At 51.5% G+C, this 22,364-nt stretch overlaps 1 protein-coding gene across 2 annotated transcripts in view; it reads left to right on the top strand.

Moving 5' to 3' along the window:
• CTNNBIP1 (catenin beta interacting protein 1) overlaps nt 1-21,260 on the top strand; it is a 62,084-nt gene extending 40,824 nt beyond the window's left edge. For both annotated transcript variants that reach the window (XM_031001020.3, XM_019010773.4), the window contains exon 5: nt 18,757-21,260. In XM_031001020.3, coding sequence (XP_030856880.1) covers nt 18,757-18,815 — 59 coding nt within the window. In that variant the 3' untranslated portion in view covers nt 18,816-21,260. The remainder of the gene's footprint in view (nt 1-18,756) is intronic.
• The last annotated feature ends 1,104 nt before the right edge of the window (nt 21,261-22,364 follow it).

The following is a 22,364-nucleotide window of genomic DNA, read 5'->3' on the forward strand; positions in this document are numbered from 1 at the left end:
CAACATGGCGAAACCCCATCTCTACTAAAAATACAAAAGTTAGCTGGGCGTGGTAGCATGCAGGTGTAATCCCAGCTACTTGGGAAGCCAAGATCTCACCGCTGCACTCCAGCCTGGGCAGCAGAGCAAGACTCCGTCTCAAAAAAAAAAAAAAAAACCCAGCAACAACACACATACACACAAGACACAAGCTGTATATGCACATAGAAAAAAAAGCTGGTGGCCAGGTGCAGTGGCTCATGCCTGTCATCCCAGCACTTTGAGAGGCCATGGCAAGAGGATTGCTTGAGCCCAGGAGCTCAAGACCAGCCTGGGCAACACAGGGAGACCCTCTCGCTACAAAAAATACAAAAACTAGCTGGCTGTGGTGGCACACATCTGTAGTCCTAGCTACTAGGGAGGCTGAGGTGAGAGGATCGCTTGAGCCCAGGAGGTTGATGCTGCAGTGAGCCATGATCGCACCACTGCACCCCAGCCTGGGCAACAGAGGGAGACTCTGTCTCATAAATTTAAAAAATTTTTAAAAGACAAAGAAGCTGGTGGAATATATACCAGACTGTCAGAAATTTTGTTTTTGACAAGGGGTGCTGGGCGTGGTGGTTCATGCCTGTAATCCCAGCACTTTGGGAGGCCAAGGTGGGCAGATCACCTGAGGCCAGGAGTTCAAGACCAGCCTGGCCAACATGGCAACATCCTGTCTCTACTAAAAATACAAAAATTAGCTGAGCATGGTGGCAGGTGCCAGTAGTCCCAGCTACCCAGCTACTTGGGAGATGAAGGCAGGAGAACCGCTTGAATCGGAGGCGGAGCTTGCGGTGAGCCAAGATCACACCACTTTACTCCAGCCTGGGCAACAGAGCTAGACTCTGTCTCAAAAAATAATAATAATAATAATTGTTAGGGGATAGGACTATATAAGAAACTTTAACTTTCCAAGTCACACATTTTTGTAAAACTAATATTTTAACATTGTACATTTGTTTCTTTGTCATAAGGGAAAGTTAAAAAAAATATTTTTAGGAGAACTCTTGCCTAGCTGAACCCACAGTTGAGAATAAAAATGAGCTCTGCCAAGTTGTTGAGGAAGGTCAGTGACCCCACTTAGCTGTTGACCTTGCCCTGAAACTGCTGAGCAGTAGGAGCAAGCTGGCAGCTGTGACCAACTGTGTGGGCCGTGGAGTCCAGGCCCTTCTGGGTGGGTGGTGTCTGTCCACAGCTACTTCTTTCTCCGGGGAGGGGTCTCCTGGAGCTGAAGCTGGAGCCAGGGAAGACCCCAGGGAATCGTGCGGAATAGGTGGTGGGAGTCACTCCCTGCTGCTGGGGCGCCCTGTGGACTGCCCCTACCTCCATAAAGATACCTCTAACCTGGCTGCCGGGGCCTGAGCCACACAGACCTGAGCTGCAGGAGGTTCTGAGAATTCTGTGGACTGGGAGTGGAGAGGGGAGGGGTCAGCCATGTCTGGAAGAGTTTCATAAGCATATTTATTTTCTTTGCGAGCCTAACGACACCACAAACAAACACAACAACAATAACAACAGAACTGCAATCAGCCCAGTCCCATACTGGGCTTACCCATGTGAGGGCAGGACCCTGCATCTGCCTGTGCCATGTGGGCAAATGGATCTCTGTTAAAATCTCACCCGCCCACCTTCTCCATCGCAGAGCCAATCTCAGCTGATGCTGCAGGATCCTGCTGTCAGAGGCTCAGACACTGCTTAGGTGGCAGAAGCCCTGGATTGTTGTCTCCAGGGACTGGGGCAGGATGCAGGGGCCAGAGCAGGGTGCAGAGACTGCCATAATGAACCCCAAAGGCCTGGAGCCTGCGGGTAATGGCCTGGCGTGCACCTCCTGCTCACTAGGTGGCGCTGTCTCTCAGCAAATGCTCCAGGCTGCTTTAGGTGTTCCCTGAGCCAGAGGAGGCTCCATCTACCCCGGGACTCCTCTAGCAGGGGGTCTGAGGCAGACCCTCTAACGGACAGCACCCGACCTTGGTCCTGAGGGTCTGGCCGCCACCTTTAGCCCTGCACATGCTTCCCCTCCAGGGCTGGATGGGTCTGGTACCTGGGGCACTGCTCCCTTACTTGAGGCCCAGGGAGGGGGCCGTGGGCACCCCTTTACCCCCTACCCTTCGATTCCTTCCTCGGTCACATTTGTTGAGTATCTATGGGGAGCCAGGCAGGTGCTGGAGACCCTGGGGTGGGGGCCTCCCCTTAAGGGCTCACCAGGTGGTTCCAGCAGAGGCCCCAGTGGCCCCCCAGTTCCCAGCCTGGCCTCTGCTGGGCTGAGACCACCAATGACAGCCTCCTTTCCCTCCCTTGTCCTTCACGTCACCCCTCACTGGCTGTTTCCCACTCCCTTCCCTCAATCAGGGCTGGCATCCTCCAGGGTTGCCCCCTCTCTTCTCCCTGTCCCACACGCAGTGCTGTGATCTCAACAGAGAGCATGGCCAGCTGACTGTTGGCCAGCATCACCACAGCCACCCATGCCCAGCTGACATGGATTTTCCACCTGTGCTCTGCCCTGACCAATGCCCAGCAAGTACACAGTGCCCGAGGACTCAGCCTCGACTCCTCTCTTCCTCAGGAACCTAATGGGTTACTGAGTCCATCCTAAGGCTCCCCGGACCTGCTTCATTCTCTCCCTCTCATTTCCAGCCCCCTCTTGGACTGAGCCCATATTCACTCTTGTCTCACCGCTTCAGATCACTCCTATCTGGCATCTCGACTTCCCATCTTGCCCCCTCAGGTCTGCCCTCTATCCCCACAGCTGGAGAGACTTTTGGAGGCTTAGAGTGACATTAGTGGGTCTCTACTCTTTTTTTTTTTTTTTTGAGAAGGAGTTTTGTTCTGTCACCCAGGCTGGAGTGCAGTGGAGCGATCTCGGCTCACTGCAACCCCCACCTTCCCAGTTCAAGCAATTCTCCTGCCTCAGCCTCTCGAGTAGCTGGGGTTACAGGCTCCCGCCACCACACCCAGCTAATTAGAGACGGGGTTTCACCATGTTGCCCGGGCTGGTCTCAAACTCCTGACTTCAGGTGATCCATACACCTTGGCCTCCCAAAGTGCTGGGATTACAGGCGGGAGCCACCATGCCCAGCCTCCACCCAACTTAAAATCATTCAGTGGCTCCCCACTGCCTTGAGGATAAAATCCAGCCCCTTTAGCTTGGTGAGCAAGACCTGACCTCACACTGTAAAGGGCCATAGTGAATGGCCATGTTCATGCCTTTCTGCCACTGCATTTGCCTCTTGGCCGCCAGGAACCAGCCTTCACCCCCACCTTACTCCCCTGCCCCCTGCAACCTGGGCCAGGCCCTCCTGTCACATGTGCATGTACCTTGGCTGTGCTACACCCACACTGTCTCCTAATCCATCTGTTGACCCAGCTCTGAGCTCCTTGAGCTTGGAACTGTGGCTTCCATCTTATTGTTTGTCATGTTTGGACAAATAAATGAACTGGGTTCTAGTCCCCAAGGGTGTCTAAGCAGACCTGGAAACCAGAGGGACTTGGCTTTGAACCAGAGGAAGTCAGTACTTCTCAGGAAGGTCGCCCTGCTGGGAAGGGGCAGCTGCAGGAATGGGGAGGTCCAGAGCTTCCTGAAGCAGGCCTGTGGAGTGCTGAGTCCAGGCTTCTCTCATGGTCAGTGTGGCTCCCTCTAATGCGTAGTGATTTTTTTCCCAGTTATAGAATTGTGCATAGTCATTTTAAAAAACTGGGGAAAGGGAGAAAGAGCAGAAAAGTTTGAAACATTGAATCCTACTGCATAGCTGTAGTCACTCTTACCCTTTGTTAAGTTTCCTGTCATCCTTTCACAAACATGCATACATCTGTAGCACAAGGCTGGGACCATAAACATTTTAATACCTGTTTTTTTTTCTTGTTGTTTTTTTGTTTTGTTTTGTTTTTTGAGACGGAGTCTTGCTCTGTCACCCAGGCTGGAGTGCAATGGTGCGGTCTCGGCTCACTGCAAACTCCACCTCCCGGGTTCATGCCATTCTCCTGCCTCAGCTTCCCGAGTAGCTGGGACTACAGGTGCCCGCCACCGCGCCTGGCTAATTTTTTATATTTTTTTTTAGTAGAGACAGGGTTTCACCGTGTTAGCCAGGATGGTCTCAATCTCGTGACCTCGTGATCCACCTGCTTCAGCCCCCCAAAGTGCTGGGATTACAGGCGTGAGCCACCGCGCCCGGCCTTAATACCCATTTTTAACATCCATTTTTTACGCATGATAATTTCACTGTGTTCTTAAATAATTTCCAATAAAACTTTTTTTTTTTTGAGACGGAGTCTCACTCTGTTGCCCAGGCTGGAGTGCAGTGGTGCTATCTTGGCTCACTGCAACCTCCACCTCACAGGTTCAAGCAATTCTCTTGCCTCAGCCTCCCAGGTAGCTGGGATTACAGGTGCATGCCACCATGCCCAGCTAATTTTTGTATATTTAGTAGGGATGGGGTTTCACCATGTTGGCCAGATTTGTCTCAAACTCCTGACCTCACGTGATCTGCCCACCTTGGCCTCCCAAGGTGCTGGGATTATAGGCATGAGCCACTGCGCCCAGCCCAGCCACATGCTTTTTTAAGCAGGACAGTGTTTACTTGAGGAACAGGTATGACTTGGGCAGTTAGGTATTTCAGAAAGGGGCAGAACAAATGGGGAACACTTTCTGCTGCATTTTTACCCTGGGCCCTCCACCTATAGGTGCCTTCCAATGTGCTGGTTCTCTGAGAGCTCCGGGTCTCTTCTTGCCTCAGCACTGCACTGGGGTGGTGCCCAGCAAGTACAGTTCCAGGCCTCTGATGGTGCTTTGCAAAGGCCACCCATGGCCAGTCACCCGCAGAACTGTCATCCTCCCACAGTGCCTCAGAATAGGCCCTTGTCCGGCCAGGCATGGTGTCTCACACCTGTAATCTCAGCACTTTCGGAGGCCAAGGTGGGCAGATCACGAGGTCAGGAGATTGAGACCATCCTGGCTAACATGGTGAAACTCCGTCTCTACTAAAAATACAAAAAATTAGCCAGGCGTGGTGGCGGGCACCTGCAGTCCCGGCTACTCAGGAGGCTGAGGCAGGAGAATGGCGTGAACCCGGGAGGTGGAGCTTGCGGTGAGCCAAGATCGCGCCACTGCACTCCAGCCTGGGCGACAGAGTGAGATTCAGCCTAAAAAAAGAAAAGGCCTACAACAGCTACAACCAGAAAAAAAAAAAAAAAAAGAAAAGGCCCTTGTCAAGGTGTTGCTGAGAGGGACCCCGCCTAGACCTAGACTTGGCTCATTTTGTCAAGGAAGCTCCTTGTTTTTTCTCTGCCTGGGGGCCTCCTGGGGCCATGCCCTGGTCTGCTGCCACCCTTCTTGTGTCTGGGAGCTGTGTGCTGGCACCGGGGCTCCCAGGCCTGTTCCTGCCTCCACCTGATCACACTCTTTCTCCAAGACACTTTCCAGGGAAGGTTCCCCCAGCTGCGGCCAGCCAGGCTTTCCCCTTTGGAAGCTGAGGCTGCTGGTTCAGGGTCTGCTGCCAGAGAGCCTAAACTAGGTCAGTTGGCTTGAGGGTTACACTGGGAACCTTGTTAAAATATCTGTGGTCATGGGTAGATCAGCAGAAACCAGGCTGTAAGGAAACGGCCTCTCCTTTCGTAGCATGGCATGAGGGAGGCAGCTCTCTGCTCACCAACCCCCTTGACCCCCTCAGCGGCCCTGCCCTATTAGGGGTGGTGGCATGATCTCCATGTTACAGCTCAGTGTGGAAAGTTCTTCCTGGAATCCCCCATAACAGCCTTCCAGCCTCTGTTCTTTCACTTCCTTCATGAAGCCCTCGCTGACCCCTTCCAAGTCAGCATGTGCCCTGGAGCTCCATGCCAGTCTTACCACCTTACGTCGGGAGCCCCTCGGGGCCAGGGTCTGTGCCGTGTTCACCATCACACATGAGTCCCCCATCCCGCCTCTGGTGCAGTGTAGGTGTCTGCTGGATGGATGCCTGGACTGCGCCTTCCAGGGCCAGGCTGCTGGAGCAGCTCCTCCTTGGGGGCAGCCAGCTGGGCCCCTCCTTTGCACTGGCCCGGTGCCACACAGATGATCTGCTGGGGTTTCTGGGTCCCGTCTCTCCCCGCATGTGGCTTGGAGGCTTCTCCCAGAGGCTCCAGGTGGTAACAGACTCTGCACTGAAATTATAGTCAGGCCCAGGGAGAATTCTAGTCTATGAGATGGGAAGCTAATCTTTGTTAACTTTAATCAACACTTATATGAGAATTACCTGTAACCTAATAACAAAATTAAACCAAAAATCACCTATATATTGAATTGAACAGAAATCAGCCAGGAGGATTTGGTGTATAAGTTGTGTCACTGAAAAAGGGGGAAAAAGAATCCCAAGAAAAGCGAGGAATGTGCTGAAGTGCAGGGCCAGCTGCTTACTCAGCACCTGGCTTCGGCTCCAGGGAGGGTCTCTTTGACCCCAGCCGCTTACTCAGCACATGGCTGCGGCTCCAGGGAGGGTCGCTTTGACCCCATCACCCCGCGTCATGGGTTCTGTTGTTTAGAACTGAGAACAGATGCCCGAATGGCCTCAGAGAAGTCCTTGTGGGACTCTACACTTCCCCCCTCAAGCCCTGGTAAGAGGCAGGCCCTGTCAGAGAGGGGCATTGAGGGCTGCTCCATCCAATGGCTGGACGGTTCCACTCACATCAGCCCACAGTTGCTGTGTGCTAGGCACGGTGCCACCCCTCAGCACTGCCTGTGAGCTCCTGGACCAGCAGAGCAGACTGGCGTGTGAACTAATGCGTTAAAGAGCTTTGGGCTGAGGGAGGGGAGACCACCTAGGAAGCCACAGAGAAGAGGTGCTGTTTGCACGGGGCCTTGGAGAATGCATGCGGATGTGCATGTAGAGAAACCGGTGGGAAGGATGCTACAGGATTCTCCTCCAGAATGCTGGGCAAGAAGGCATGACAGCTTGGGGTCGGGTGGAGGTCAGGGGACAGTCTGTAGCACTGAGCTCTCTGAGCATGCTCTACACATTTGCACACCTCAATCACTGAGGGTACTTGTTAAAATGCAGACTCCTGGGCCCTGCCATAGTCCCAGAATGCCTGCCAGATGAGCCTGGGAATTTGCATTTTAAGCAAGCTCCCAAGGTGATTCAATTCTGATGCCCACTAAAATTTGAGAATATTCCAGGATGGGGCAGGCACGGTGGTGCATGCCTGTAATCCCAACACTTTGGGAGGCTGAGGCAGGAGATCACTTGAGTCCAGGAGTTTGAGAGCAGCCTGGGCAACATAGTGAGACCCCATCTCTATTGAAGGTGTGTATATAAAAGAAAAAGAAAAAAAGAGAGAGAATATGTCAGGGTTTTAGGTGAAGACCTGGTCATCTCCGTCCCTTCTTGGCAATCAAAGCTCCCTGGTCTATGAGAGCTTATATTTTGGGGAACCAAGGAATTTGAATACAGGGAATGAACACCTTACCTGGGAAGACATATCACAAAGGTCATGTGTGTGTCACGCTCAGCAGGGATGGGAGGGTGGGAACAGGGCAAGATGGATTTGGGGGAGCACATCTGGGATTAGAACAGAGCAGGGATAACGGAGCCCCAAGGTGCGACCCTGTGGGATGTCGTTTATGATGCTTTATGCTGTGGATGTTATCCTGTGGCTAGTTAGATTGGGGATAGATTCATCACGTTGTACAGATGAGTAAACTGAGGCTAGATGTGCAGGGACTTCCCCCTGGGATACACAGCTAGTCAGAGTCAGACCCAGGCTGGGTATCAGCTCCAGGGTCTTGGTACTGGGGTACCACAAGGAACCCCAAGCCTAGGAGGGCCTTTAGCTGCCTCCTGAGCTCTTGTTGGCTGTTCCAGGAGGCCTGATGTCTCTACTGGGAGCTGGCTCAGCAGCTTGGCAGCTCGATGCACGTCCACACAGCACTGGCTGCTGCAGTGCCACCGCCCAGCAGCCTCTTGTGCCCGTGGTGGTTGTCAGCCTGGAGCCCAGGAGGCGCCCCTGAGCCTGGTGCTGCTTTGGCGGCTAAGACCCTGGTGGATCACTGGTTGCCGGCCGCCGTTCCCATAGCAACCCAAGTGTATGCTGTCTCTGGGTAAAAGCCATCCCCTGGGGACTCTGGGGCATCAGAGCTGAGATGTATAGAACACCCAGCTCATAGTCCCGAGCTGCTGAAAACAGCACATGCCACCAGCAGGTCTTGGTTTGTCTGGGAGGAGGCCCAGTCCAGGGTGGTACCTGAGTTTTGTCCCCTTCAGAAATGCTTCCCTTTGGAGGAGCGTCTGGGTCCTGCTTTTCCAGGTAGCCTTTCCCTAGAGCTGGTAGTTCAGCCACTGCAGTTTTGGATAGCCAGGTAGCAGATGCTAGTTGGTATTTATAGCAAGATTAATGAGCTCATGGGAGGAGGAAAAGGTACCACAACCAAAAACCATATGGTCAGAGAAGAGGATGAGACACAGAGTGGGCGTTGTCCTAGACACTTGGGAGCATGTGGTCGCATTCCCTCTCCAGCCTGGTCTGCCATGTGTGTCAAGGATGGGCCCTGGGCTTGCCAGGTGGCATTCCCTGGACAGTTGTGAAGCACTTAGCCAAAGTTAGCTCCCTCTGCTGATGGTGACTCACAAAGGGAGCTCCCCGCATCAGCCATGAGAATTTGCAGACCCTGAAGATTTCAGGTCACATTTCTGAATTTTCACGCCCCACTTTTTTACCCTCTTTAGGAGGAGTAAGGCTCCTGAGGAGTTCAGGAGGCCTCCAGGTACCTGACCCCAGAATGTCTGACACCGTCCTGGGAAGTTCTGGCCAGCAAGGAGGAGGGGTGGTGAGGATTTCAGTGGTCTTGCAGGATGATGTGGCAGAAGCTCCCTGTCCCCAGGGCACATGGTTGTGGGGAGCTGGGCCTGGAAGAATCCTGGTTCCTTTTTCTTTTTTTTTTTTTTGTTTTGAGAGATGAAGTCTTGCTCTGTTGCCCATGCCAGAATGCAGAATGCAGTGGTGTGATCTCAGCTCACTGCAACCTCTGCCTCTCAGGTTCAAGCGACTCTCCTGCCTCAGCTTCCCAAGTAGCTGGGACTACAGGCATATGCCACTACGCCCAGCTAAGTTTTGTTTGTTTTTTTTGTTTGTTTTTTTTTTTTAGTAGAGATGGGGTTTCACCATGTTGGCCAGGCTGGTCTTGAACTCCCGACCTCAGGTGATCCACCTGCCTCAGCGTCTTAAATTGCTGGGATTACAGGCATGAGCCACCACACCCGGCCTAGAATCCTGGTTCTGAATTGGGTGATGCGGGAGTGTCCATCTGTGACTGAAATTCCCCTTTTTCTCCAGTGACATTGTACAGGGCTGTGCCCTGCCTGGTCTGTGGAGCCTGCAGGGCCTGCGGCCTTTGGGAGTTTAGCCAGGCTTTTTTGTACCCTCATCAATTTTGGAGGAAGGACTTGTGCTCAGGTCTGTTTTCTTTCTCCCTGGCCACCTCTGAGCACCTGTGCTGAGTTGGACTTTGCAGGATCCTGGATCTGGAGAAGTTCCCTGGGGTAGGAGGTCAGCTTGTCCCTTCCACACCCAGATGCTTTGGTGAAATGAAGCCAGGACCAAGCCCTCCTCTTCGCTGTGAAAGCAGACCCCACCATGTTGGATAGTCCAGGGAGGCACCCTGGAGGTGGGAACAGGGTCTACAGATCAGGGTCACAGGCCTTTGTCTGCTACATTTCACCCATGTGGCCTGGGACTGGCCTGTTTCCAAGTCTGCAAATTAGGAGCTAGTGCAGCACTAGGCTCCGCCAGGATTTCCCCAGCCAGGTCTGTGAAATGCCCTTGCTCCGTGGATTGGCCTTGGGGCTTTAGAATCTCCATGCTCCTCTCTTTCATCCACTATTGCTGACCCAGCTATAATCCTGCAGGGCCAATAGCAGCCTGCCCTGGCAGTTCAGGAAATGCATCGAGCTGCCCAGTATATTCAGGAAAGGACCTTTGAAAGACTTCAGCTTAAGAGTCTCAAATAGCAAGAGTGATTCTCAGCACTTTGGGAGTTGTCAGAGGGCCCCAGGAGGCTTTCTCCAAAAGCCTGGGTAAGCCAGGCCAGGCCTAGGGTGAGTGTTGGCGGGAGCAGAGCTGGTTCCAGCATGCTGGTGGGAGTTCATCCTGAGCTCCCATTGTCTCTCTCCCGCCCCCGGCTAGGGGCCAGCTTCCCTTTTCTAAGCTCCTGCATATTTGTCATTTTTTCTCCCTAGTCAATTGACTGGACTCCACTAAAGGGGCAAAGCTGGCATTGGGCATAGGATGGGAGGGCCTGCTGGATACCCTGCCCTGGTTTAGAAAGCTGCGCCTTTGCCAGTGTCCTGGTCCTGGTTTCCAGGGCAGGTGAGCCAGGGGACTAGTGAGGTGTCTGGTAGGGCAGTAGGCAGAGATAGGGAGCAGGGCTCAGGGGAGATAGGAGTGGGGACTAGTTGGGGGCAGGGGGCCAGGGCCAGGGCTGTTCCCAGGTTGGCACTCTGGGTTCCATGTTGAATTATCTCCAAGGTGTCCCTGGGCTGCTTTGGTGGTGTTTTTAAGCCCTGGTTCTTAGTTCCATTCTGATGGAACTAAGATGCTAGGAGGCCAGATGAGCCTTAGTGCTGTGGGTGACTGGAGAGGTCTGTGGTTTCCTTTCTCCTTCTAGGGTGAAGGCATGGGCTTTGGAGTCTGGATCTGGGTCTTCTCTCTGCCTCTGATTCACTGAGTTGCTTTGTCTCTCTGAGTTTCAGGTTCCTCTTCTGTAAAGTAAAGATTCATCCTGTGTCCCAGGTACTTGCCCAGATACTGTGACTATGTCAGTGAACAAAACAAAGTCCCTGATGACATGAGATGTACATTCCAGTGGAGAAAGGAAGGTCAGCTCAATATAGAGCTCTGTGGGTAGCACTGAGGGTGCTGAAGACCTCATTCACCTGAAGTATTGAGACACAAGGGCCATTTTAGAAGTTGTGTTCAGGGAGGGCCTCTATGAAGTGCAAGAACCATGGGATAAACTTGGAGAAGAACATCAAGGCAACAGAAGCGGCAGGTGCAAAGGCCCTGGGGTGTAAGGACTTGTGCTTGAAGGACGGCCAGGGGCCCATGTAGCTGGCGCAGTGAGTGGTGAGAGGTGTGTTGTAAAGGGAGGAGAAGTGGCAGTCAGAGACCAGCGTGTGTGGGTCCTGCGGGCCACAGTGAGGAGGTGGGCGTTGGCCTTGAGTATCATGAGCAGTCTTGCAGTAGAAGCTTCTGGAGGGTTTTGAGCAAAGGCATGGTAGGAGCTGACTTAGGTTTCTAACAACTTCCCCCTGGCTGTTATGTGGAGAATGGACCATCAGGGGCCAGCGAGAGGAGGTCAAGGCAAGCGGGGATTCAGGAGTCCACCCACCCCAGACCAGGGTGGTGGTGGCAGAAGTGGTGATGTACTTAGCATCTACCTTATAAGTAGGGAAGTAGAGTCAATGGGATTTGCTGATGCATTGTGTGTGGAGTTTATGTATGACAGAGGGGTTGGGAAGACCCCAGGACTTCTGACCTGAACAACAGGAGGATGGAGGTGCCATCAGCTGAGATGGGAAAGACTGTGGAGCAGGCTTGGCAGCTGCACCACCTGACACTCCCACCAGCAATGAATGGATGAGGGTTCCAATTGCTCCACAACCTGGCCAACACTTGTTCTCATCTGTCTTTTTGATTCTAGTAGATGTGAAATGGTTTATCATAGTTTTGGATTTTTGTTGTTGTTGTTGTTACTGTTTTTGAGACGGAATCTTGGTCTGTCGCCCATGCTGGAGTGCAATGGCGTGATCTCAGCTCACTGCAGCCTCCACCTCCTGGGTTCAAGAGATTCTCTTGCCTCAGCCTCCCCAGTAGCTGGGACTACAGGAGCACACCACCACATCTGGCTAATGTTTGTATTTTTAGTAGATATGGGGTTTCACCACATTGGATAGGCTGGTCTCAAACTCCTGACCTCAGGCGATCTGCCCGCCTCGGCCTCCCAAAGTGCAGAGATTACAGGTGTGAGCCACTGTGCCTGGCCTTTTTTTTTTTTTTTTGAGACAGGGTCTCATTCTGTCACCCAGGCTGGAGTGCAGCGGCACCATCTCAGCTCACTACAAGCTCTGCCTCCCGGGTTCACGCCATTCTCCTGCCTCAGCCTCCCGAGTACAACAGTCCCTCCCGGGACTACAGGCGCCCACCACCACACCCGGCTAATTTTTTGTATTTTTAGTAAAGACAGGGTTTCACCGTGTTAGCCAGGATGGTCTTGATCTCCTGACCTTGTGATCTGCCCATCTTGGCCCTGCAAAGTGCTGGGATTACAGGCGTGAGCCACCGCGCCCAGCCACCCATTTTTTTAAATTGGGGTTTTCTCCACTGTTTTATTATTGAGGGTTTTTTTTGTTTTGTTTTGTTTTGTTTTTGAGATGGCATCTCACTCTGTCACCCAGGCTGGAGTGCAGTGGCGTGATCTTGGCTCACTGCAACCTCTGCCTCCCGGGTTCAAGCGATTCTCCTGCCTCAACCTCCCGAGTAGCTGGGACTACAGGTGCCCGCCACCACACCCTGCTAATTTTTTATTTTTAGTAGAGACTGGGTTTCACCATGTTGGCCAGGCTGGTCTCGAACTCCTGACCTCAGGTGATCCCCCATCTCGGCCTCTCAAAGTGCTGGAATTACAGGCGTGAGCCACTGCACCCAGCCTATTACTGAGTTTTAAGAGTTCTTTATGGACTAGGCATGGTGGCTCACGCCTTTAATCCCAACACTTTGGGAGGCTGAGGTGGGTGGATCACCCAAGGTCAGGAGTTTGAGACCCGCCTGGCCAACATGGTGAAACCCCGTCTCTACTAAAAATACAAAAATTAGCCGGGCATGGTGGCTGGAGCCTGTAATCCCAGGTACTCTGGAGGCTGAGGCAGGAGAATCGCTTGAATGTGGGAGGCAGAGGTTGTGGTGAGATTGAGATCACGCCACTGCACTCCAGCCTGGGCAACAGAGTGAGACTCCCTCTCAAAAAAAAAAAAAAAAAAAGAATTTTTTATGTATTTTGCGTAATAGTCCCTTACCAGATATATGATTTGTCAACATCTTCTTTCATTCTGTGTGTTGTCTTTTCACATTCTCGATGGTGTCTTTTGAAACAGAAAAGTTTTTAATCTTGATAAAGTTCTCTTTATTTTTTTTTTCTGTTGCTTGTGCTTTAGATATCATAACTAAGAAACCATTTCCTGCCAGACGTGGAGGCTCATTCCTGTAATCCCAGTACTTTACATGGCAGAGGCAAGAGGATGGCTTGAGCCGAGGAGTTCAAGACCAGCCTGGGCAACATAGGAAGATACCCCATCTGTCAAAACAATTTTTCTTTTATTTATTTATTTGTTATTTTTTTTTGAGACAGAGTCTCACTCTGTCACCCAGACTAGAATGCAGTGGTGCGATCTCAGCTCACTGCAACCTCCAGCTCCTGGGTTCAAACAATTCTCGTGCCTCAGCTTCCCGAGTAGCTGGGACTACAGGCATGCGCCACCATGCCCAGCTAACTTTTTGATATTTTTAGTAGAGATGGGGTTTCACCACGTTGATCAGGCTGGTCTCAAACTCCTCACTTCAAGTGATCTGCCCACCTTGGCCAAAAAAAAATTAATTAGCCGAGTGTAGCAGTGTGGGCCTGTGGTCCCAGCTCCTCAGGAGGCTGAGAGGTGAGAGAATCAATTGAGTCCAGAAGGTCAAGGCTGCTTTGAGTGCTGATTGTACCACTGCACTCTAGCCTGCGTGACAGAGCAAGACCCTGTCCAGGAAAAAAAAAAAAAAAAAAAAAAAAGCATTTCCTAATCCAAGGTCATAAAAATTTGTTTCTATATTTTCTTCCAAGATTTTTATAACTTTATCTCTTGTATTTAGGTCATTTATCCATTTCAGGTGAATTTTTTTAGATGCTGCAAGGTAAGAGTCCAATTTCATCCTGTGCATGTGAATATCCAGTTGTCCCACCACACATTTGTTCATTTCTTCCCCACTGAATTGTCTTGGCACCCTTGTCAAAAATCAACTGGCCATAAGTTGGAGGGTTTATTTCTGAACTCTCATTTTTGTTCCACTGATCTATAGGTCTGTCCTTATGCCAGTACCACCCAGTCTCGTTGACCTTGCCTTTGTAGTAAGTTTTGAAATTGGGAAGTGTGAGTCCAACTTGTTCTTCTTTTTCAAGGTGGTGTTGGATATTCTGGGTCCCTTCCCTTCCCATATGAATGTTAGGATCACCTTGTCAATTTCTACAAAAAAAAAAAAAAAAAGGCAATTTTTACAAACTCCCCAAGAAAGGGATTTTGATAGAGATCATGTATTGAATTTTATTCAGTAATGTTGTGTACTGTTCAAAGCATAAAAATTTGCACTTTGTTAAATTTGTTCCTAAGTGTTTTATTATGATTAATGCAATTATAAGTGGAATCATTTTCTTAATTTTACTTTGTTCATTGCTAGTATATAAAAATACAATTGATTTTTGTATATTGACCTTGTATCCTGTACCTTTAACTTGTTTATTAGTCCTAATAGTTTTTTAGTGGGCCAGGTGCAGTAGCTCAAGCCTGTAATCCCGGCACTTTGGGAGGCCAAGGTGGGCAGATCACTTGAGCTCAGGAGCTCGAGACCACCCTGGACAACATGGCAAAACCCCATCTCTACAAAAAATACAAAAATTAGCCAGATGTGGTGGCACACACCTATAGTCCCAGCTACTCGGGAGGTTGAGGTGGGAGGATTGCTTGAGCCTGGGAGGCGGAGGTTGCAGTGAGCGAAGATTATGCCACTGCACTCTGGCCTGGGTGACAGAATGAGACCCTATCTCAAAAAAAAAAAAAATTTTTTTTTAGTGGATTCCTTATGATTTTCTACATATAAGATCATGTCATCTACAAATAGGGATAGTTTTACTTCTTCCTTTCCAATCTGGATGGCTTTTATTTCTTTTTCTTAACTTACCTAACCTGGAATGGACCTCAAGCCAATATTGAATAAGAATGGTGAAAGCAGACATCCTTTTCTTGTTCATAATCTTGGTAGGGAGAGTTTTCACAACAAATATGATAAGAGCTGTGGGATTTTCATAGATGCCGTTTATCAGATTGAGGTTGTTCTCTTCTAGTTTGTTGAGTGGGTTTTTTTTTTTTTTTGAGACGGAGTTTCGCTCTTGTTGCCCAGGCTGGAGTACAATGGCGCGATCTCAGCTCACTGCAACCTCCACCTCCCAGGTTCAAGCGATTCTCCTGGCTCAGCCTTCACAAGTAACACAGGCATGTGCCACCATGCCCAGCTAATTTTGTATTTTTAATAGAGATGGGGTTTCACCATGTTGGTCAGGCTGGTCTCGAACTCCCGACCTCAAGTGATCCTCCTGCCTCTGCCTCCCAAAGTGCTGGGATTACAGGCGTGAGCCACTGCACCTGGCCTTGTTGAGTGGTTTTATTATGTTGGATTTCATCAGCTGCTTTTCCTGTATGGTTTTTGTCCTTTATCCTATTGATATGGTGTTTTACAGTCATTGATTTTCAGATGTTAAACCAACCTTGCATTCCTGGGATAAATCTCACCTGGTCAGGGTATAGAATCCTTTTTATATGTTGTTGTATTCAGTTTGCTAGCATTTTGTTGGGCATGTTTGCATCTATATTCATGTGAGATACTCATCTGTAGTTCTCTCTTCTCGTGATACTGTCATCGGGTTTTGGCTATCCTTATCTTTTAATGTTTTTGAGTGTGGAACAGGAGACACAGATCAACCTCTCCCCTCCTATGCTCACTTGCATCTGGTGGGAAGGGACAAATAGAAGCTCTGAGCTCAAGTTCAGACAGTGTCAACAGAGGTACCAAGGGGGAAGACAGAGCTTCATCTGTAAAACAGGGTAGGAAACCCAGCTGGCAGCCTGGAGGCAGTGGGCTGGCCTGCTGCCCTCTTTGCTGTGCATCCAGGACAGCGAGACTACCTGAGGGAGCTGCCATATGCTGGTCTTCAAAGGAAAGACTGTAGGACTCAACCTCTGAGGTCCCTCCTGGCTCTAAAACTGCAGCTCTGAGTGATCGAGTCATGATCATAATCTAACAGCTCACCTTCCCTATTCGGTAACTGGCCCAAATTTCATAGAGAAGAGGAAAAGGGGAACCAGTGTCCTCGGGCAGAGGCCTGTCAGGTTCATGGTGAGACCTCATTGAATGACAAATACCTGGCCAACCAGTGACAAGGATAGGTCAGAGAATGCTCTGGAAGAACTGAGAGCCTGCCTTCTCTTTCATCCCAAAGGAAAGCAGATCCTTGTGGTAAAGCCTGGATAATATACTTAAGGAACAGAAGAGAGCACAGACAGGCCGCAGCTCCTCAGGCCTTTTCCTCTCTGCAGGGCTCCAGCAGCACAGTGGGAGGCTCTATAAATGCCACCAGGGAAGGGGGTGGCAGCTGGCAGTGTGGGAAGGGTAGGACTCTTGCAAATCCTTTGCTTCAAGTGTCTTGTTAAATAGCCATCAGAGTCCCTGTGTGACCTGGAGAAGATTACTTCCTTCCCACCCTCAGAGCGCAGGACAGGCACACACACCGGGCAGGCTGTGGAGTCGGGAGTCCTGGTCCCCAGGTCTGGGCTCCTCTGAGAAGCCAATGGCCCGTTCCCTCTGTAGATGCACCATTCCCTCCTGGGGCATCCAGGGCTATTTTTGTGCCTGCAGCTCACTACAGAGGCCCAAGGTCCCTGAGCGAAAGGCCACAGGGCAGGCAGGGAGAGGAGTGAGCGGGCTGCCACCATCACTGCCACTAAGGCATCTTCTGCTGACAACTCCCCTTTCACAGACTCTTGCCAGCCCCCTTCTGATTAGCAAGCTGGGCAAGCAGCACTCAGGAAAAGTCGGCATCTGTTAGGTAACCAACTCAGCTGCCGTGCAGGGGATGATGTAATCTTGGATTCTGTGGTTGCTAGGAAAATTCTGCCTGCAGTGATATTGCGTGGTCCTAGGGCTCAGGCGAAAACAGAATGTTCCTGAGAAGACGGGAAGGATTCATAGGGCTTCCCAAGCGAGGGTGCCCCATCCTAGGAAGCCGGACAACTCGTGTCCCTTTCTAGATGCTTATTTCCCTTCTGAGCAATGGAGGTTGTGCTGGTAAAGCCAGAACCCCATGAAGGCGGGCTGGCAGTGGGAGGTGACAAGGCTCATTCCCTTAGCAGCACCTTGGTGCTCTAGTGCCAAGTGGAAGGTGTGTCTTGTGCATTGCATCCTTGTAGTTGGGCCCTCCATCTCTGGCCCTCCCGACAGCTGGGTGCGTCCTCCCTCTCTTGGTAGAGCAGTTGGAAGGAGGTCAGCACATGCCGGCTGTGGGGGAGACCCGGCTCACTGAGTGGAGGCCGGCTCACTCTGCTGACTCCATTTCACATGCCAGGAGCCTCGCTTCACACTCCCCACACTGGCCCACCCTCGGATGGCCTTTCCTGTCTCTCCTATTCCGGTCCATCCCCTCCCAGAGAGAATACCTGCAGTAGCACAGACAAGATGTCAGAAAGACCATGGGCAGCCAGACTGGTACTTTTCGGGGCAAAGTGAAGATCTGGCCTTTTCCAAAGGGGGCGAGAGCAGCAGGACAGGGTCAAGGAGTCAAGGTGTGGCCCTACAGGTCACCTCCTGGCCCACAGCCCCTCCCTGGCCATGTCAGCCCCTAACTCCCCAGGCAGTTGTGGGTGTGGGCGGCAGGTCAGCATTTCGAGCTTTGCCCTCCTGCCACTGCCTATCCTGGCCACTCATCAGAGCCTGTCCTCTGGAAAACAAGACAAAGGACGTGATTTCACAAGTGCCTGGGCCAGAATCTCAAATTCAGGATTAAGAAAAAGAAGGATTGGCTGGGCACGGTGGCTCATGCCTATAATCCCAGCACTTTGGGAGGCCGAGGTGGGTGGATCATGAGGTCAGGAGTTTGAGACAAGCCTGACCAACATGGTGAAACCCCATCTCTACTAAAAATACAAAAAAATTAGCCGGGCGTGGTGACGCGCACCTGTAATCCCAGCTACTCAGGAGGCTGAGGCAGGAGGATCGCTTGAACCCGGGAGACAGAGAATGCAGTGAGCCGAGATTGTGCCACTGTACTCCAGCCTGGGTGATAGAGCAAGACTCCGTATCACACACAAAAAAAAGAAAGAAAAAGGAAAAAGAAAAAGAAAAAGAAGGATTGTGGGCATATCTGTCTCAGTCAGAGCCAGGCGGACAGCAGGCTGGACATGGGCCCGGCCATACTTCTTGGAAGAGGTGTTGGGTTTGGGTGAAGGAGAAGCTGCTGCAAAGAGGAATGGCTATTTAAAACCACAGTGAGCCAGACCCTCCGAAGGCATCAAGACGCGAGTCTTGAGAAGAAAGAGGGAGGTTCCCAAGGGCCACCCTGCCTCTGGCTTTGGTAACTCTGGAGCAAGGGCTGTGAGCAGAGCTGAGCCCTGCTCCAGGTCACCTGGGGCCTCGTCATGGCTCACCTGTCAGCTGTGTAGCCTTGAGCAAGCCTCTGAGCCTCACCCTGGCAGCCCTGCCTTGCAGCCCTACAGCAGGGTTGCAAGCCTTGTGCCCAGCCAGGAGGCAGGGAAGACCAGAGGGGAGGAAGACTTCCTCGGAAGTACTTTGTCCTCAGAGAGTGCCGCGATCCTGGTGGGCGGGGGCTCCAGCTTGGCCGCAGCCTCCTTGCTTGTCCTGTTCGCAAGCCAATGCTGGAAGCCCCATCAGCGATCCTTGTCGCCTTATCTGCAGGTGCAGAGGACGTGGTGATGGCGTTTTCCAGGTCGGAGACGGAAGACCGGAGGCAGTAGCTGCAAAGCCCTTGGAACACCCTGGATGCTGTTGAGGGCCAAGAGATCTGTGTGGCTCCTGGGCCGGCTGAGTGGCAGCAGACCCCCTTGCCCCACCTCCCCCTTCCCCTACCCAACCCTGTCCTGCCCCACCCCACCTCACAGCTACTCAGTGGGGCTGGCATCAAGGGAGACACCAGTGGTGCGTTTATAACTGGCTTAAAGGGATGGACTTGTGATTGGCTGCAGGAAGAAACTTTTTTATTTTTTAAATCTTGACCAACAGAAACCTTTTATTTTTATTTCTGACTCTTATTTTTTAAAAAATTTGCGCCTCGGTATCTGGCTTCCCTGGAAGCTCTCCGAGCTCTGGTGCTTTAGTTAGGTCATTTTTTTAGAAATGTGAAGAGGTCTGATTGGCTGCTTAAACTGGAAAGGGACTGTGATTGGCTGGTTAATGGGAAACGGTTTTTTTCTTTGATTGGCTGCAGGTGTTCTGCTGATATTAACAGCTTCCCTATTTTGAATGCAGAAAACAGGGTCTGGGACATGAGTCGTTATATTTGACTTGAAAAGAAAGAAACCAAGTGCGCTTTGCAATATTTATTACACAAAGAACTTGCTGCTGCCTTCACATTTGGGGTTTGTGTTTGATTGGCTTTCGATGCGTGTGTTTGGTTTCCCATTGGTTCACCTGTGACTCCTGTTGCCATGGATTCACCCCCCTCTGCTGCCGGCTCTGGGCCTGAGGGTCCACCTGGAGAGTACATTTGCTTTAATGAGTGCACCTGCCTCCACCAGCAAGGGGACCCCCCGAGAACCCTGAGCAGGGTCCACAGCTGGAAAGTTGGGCCCCTGAGGAGCTTTGTGTCGTCTTGAACGAGCAGCCCAGGGCCTAGAGGTAACCGTTAGGCGGGATTTATGTGCATTGCCTGCATGAGCTGGCAACCAGCCAGCCTCCCTTGGTGAGAAAGGGATTGCTGAGGCACCGTCCAGGCCCCACCGGCCAGGCCGGGCCCAGCAGAGGCATACTACCCAGCTCTGTCCTCTTGGCCATCCCTCTGTGTACCACTTCCTGAGGCCTCATTTTGGGGGTCATCTTGGAAAGGGGAGGAGCTTCTCCCAGTGTGAGACCCCAAAGACTCTGGAGGTCATCTGGCGGAGGTCTCTGGGAGCCTAGAACCCACATAAAAGCCCAGCTTAGCTCACAAGGCCCAGGAGACCTCCAGCTAAACACCAACCCCTGACCTACCCCAGCCAGGCTCCTACCTGTCTGCTGCCAGCGCAGTAGGTCCTGGCCAGCTCTGGAGTTCTCTCATCGGAGGCCCATGCCCTCCACTCCACTGCCTTTGGAAGGGTCTCTCTCCAGGTCAGCCTGGAAGGGACAGTATCGTTTGTTTATGAAATGCCACTGGGACAGCTGGCTGGGCCTTCACCAAGCAAGTCCCTTCAGACTGGCCCTTAAGCCAAACTCAGGCCCAGAATTGCAGTTCAGAATGGCAGTCCTGGAGGCAGGGGGTGAGGGGCAGGTCTAGTGTTCCTGCACCAAACCTAAGTCCTTCCACCTGCCACCCCCTTCCCTGGGAGGGAGGTGGTCCTCCTATCTCCCTGGATCACTGGCAGGTGTGGGATCTGGGGAGAGGGGTTGGAGAAAGATGCAGTCCTCAGGAAGGGGGCCGCCACCCTCCCCTACGCTGGTAGATGCTGAGGCCCCTAGGTGCCCAGGGCCAGGGGGACCCTCTCAGAACCAAATTTTTCCCCTTTCTCGGGGCTTGGGGCTCGGGCCGTAGGGGCTCCTGAGTGTCATGAAGTGCACAGGAGCCAAATGACCGAGCCCTGGAGAGCCCCATGGTCGGTGGGTGGTTCATGCTGTGCTCTGGCACCATCAGCCTGTTCCAGAAGGAGGATTCGAGCATCAGGCTAAGACACTGTGTCCTCCACCATGCACTCACCCCTAGCCCTGGTTAGCTGACAGTCAGCTGTGGGGAACACAGCTACAACCCTACCCTGGCAGGGACCTGAGAGCATCTCAGGAGGGGCAGCGCATGTGTGCATGTGCTGTGTGAGTGAGCACACCCGTGTGCACACTCATACACATGTGCACACACACGCACTCTCCCCGCTCAGGGGCCTGGAGGTCTGGCTGAGCCCCTGGGGAAAGGTGAGTTCTTTCATCTCCCTCCTCCAGGTCGGAGTGCCTGGAGTCAGGTGTCGAGGCCACATTGCTGGCTGCCCCCTCTTTGTAGCTCCTATAAAGGGCCCACACCTGGTGGATACCTGGTTGAGCGTGTGGTCTCTGCCCCAGCCTGTCCTTGTCACGATCACAGGCCTTGCTTTTGTAACAATGACGACCCCGGCCTGTCTCATCTTCTGAAGAGGAAAAGTCAAAGTGTTGCTGTGGCTCCATATTTCAACTAAAAATATATCTGTTGGAGAAAGAAATTAACAATAAAGAATTTTCATAGGTTGGCGTGTGAGCTGAGCTGGTTTCTCCCTCGGAATCAGGCGCTCTGACTGATTTCCCCACATCACGTGGGCTCTGCTGCTGCGGGGGCCCCTCCTTCCCAGGGAGGCGCAGCCAGGAAGGACAACACCAAGTTTGATAAGTGTCTGTGACCTGAGTTGAGCTCAGGGTTTGGAAGAATTTCTAGATCTACCCAGCCCAGCTCAAGGGTCGTTAGGAAGGTTGAACCTTCTTTTTGACCTGGAGATTCTAAACATCATTCCAGATTCAACTGAGATCAGTAAACTTCAGAGGCAACCTCGTCTTCCACACCTATGAAAAGACACTAAGCACTCCATAAGGATGTGGGGACCCCGCCATCCTAGGCACCCCAACATCCTGATGTGATGGCACCAGTTTTAAAATGCTTGTTACAGACACCCAAACAGAATATCTGTCCCTTCCACTATCCCAGAAGTGGAAGATATATTGGTTTTTAGCTGTATGTACAAGTTTGGAAGCTGAAATCATTTCTGCTTCAATAATTTTTGCTTCGGAAGCATTTTCTAGAAATTTTCATTTCCACCCTTCATAATCCCATTTTTGGGTCTTTTTGTTTTTTTTTTTCTGTTTACATAGTCTCACTGCTTCTATTTCCTTTTCAAAGAATTTCACTGGGTCCTAGAGGCTATGGAGTTTACAGAATATGAGTACAATGGCACAACCAACATCATTAAATCTTTGTGTTGGGGGAGATACTGGGTCTTTAGCAGCCCACGCAGTAGCTAGATGCACAAGCCCCTCTGAAACATTTCTGAAAAGACCTTGTCCAGGCTTTGCTTGAATACTCTCTAGAGTTGGGGAGCTCACTACCTCACAAGTTAGTCCAGACCATGTTCATGTAACCTATGCTTATCCTTACATTAAGTTGATCTGCCTCTTTCTGTAACTTCTTGTCCAGAAAGGAGTTTGCAGTCATTGAGAGAAAGACAAAGATTGCTGTGTTAACCAGAAGTTACATAGAGACACACATCCAAGGGTCCATGGTAGGTAGATTATGTGCAGATTCCACCCCTTGCCCAGCGCTCTGACACTGTCAGCCTTGTAGTTAATCAGCTCTTCTAAGC

This window comes from Gorilla gorilla, chromosome 1 (genome assembly GCF_029281585.2).
Source record: "Gorilla gorilla gorilla isolate KB3781 chromosome 1, NHGRI_mGorGor1-v2.1_pri, whole genome shotgun sequence".
NCBI classification, from domain to species: Eukaryota; Metazoa; Chordata; class Mammalia; order Primates; family Hominidae; genus Gorilla; species Gorilla gorilla.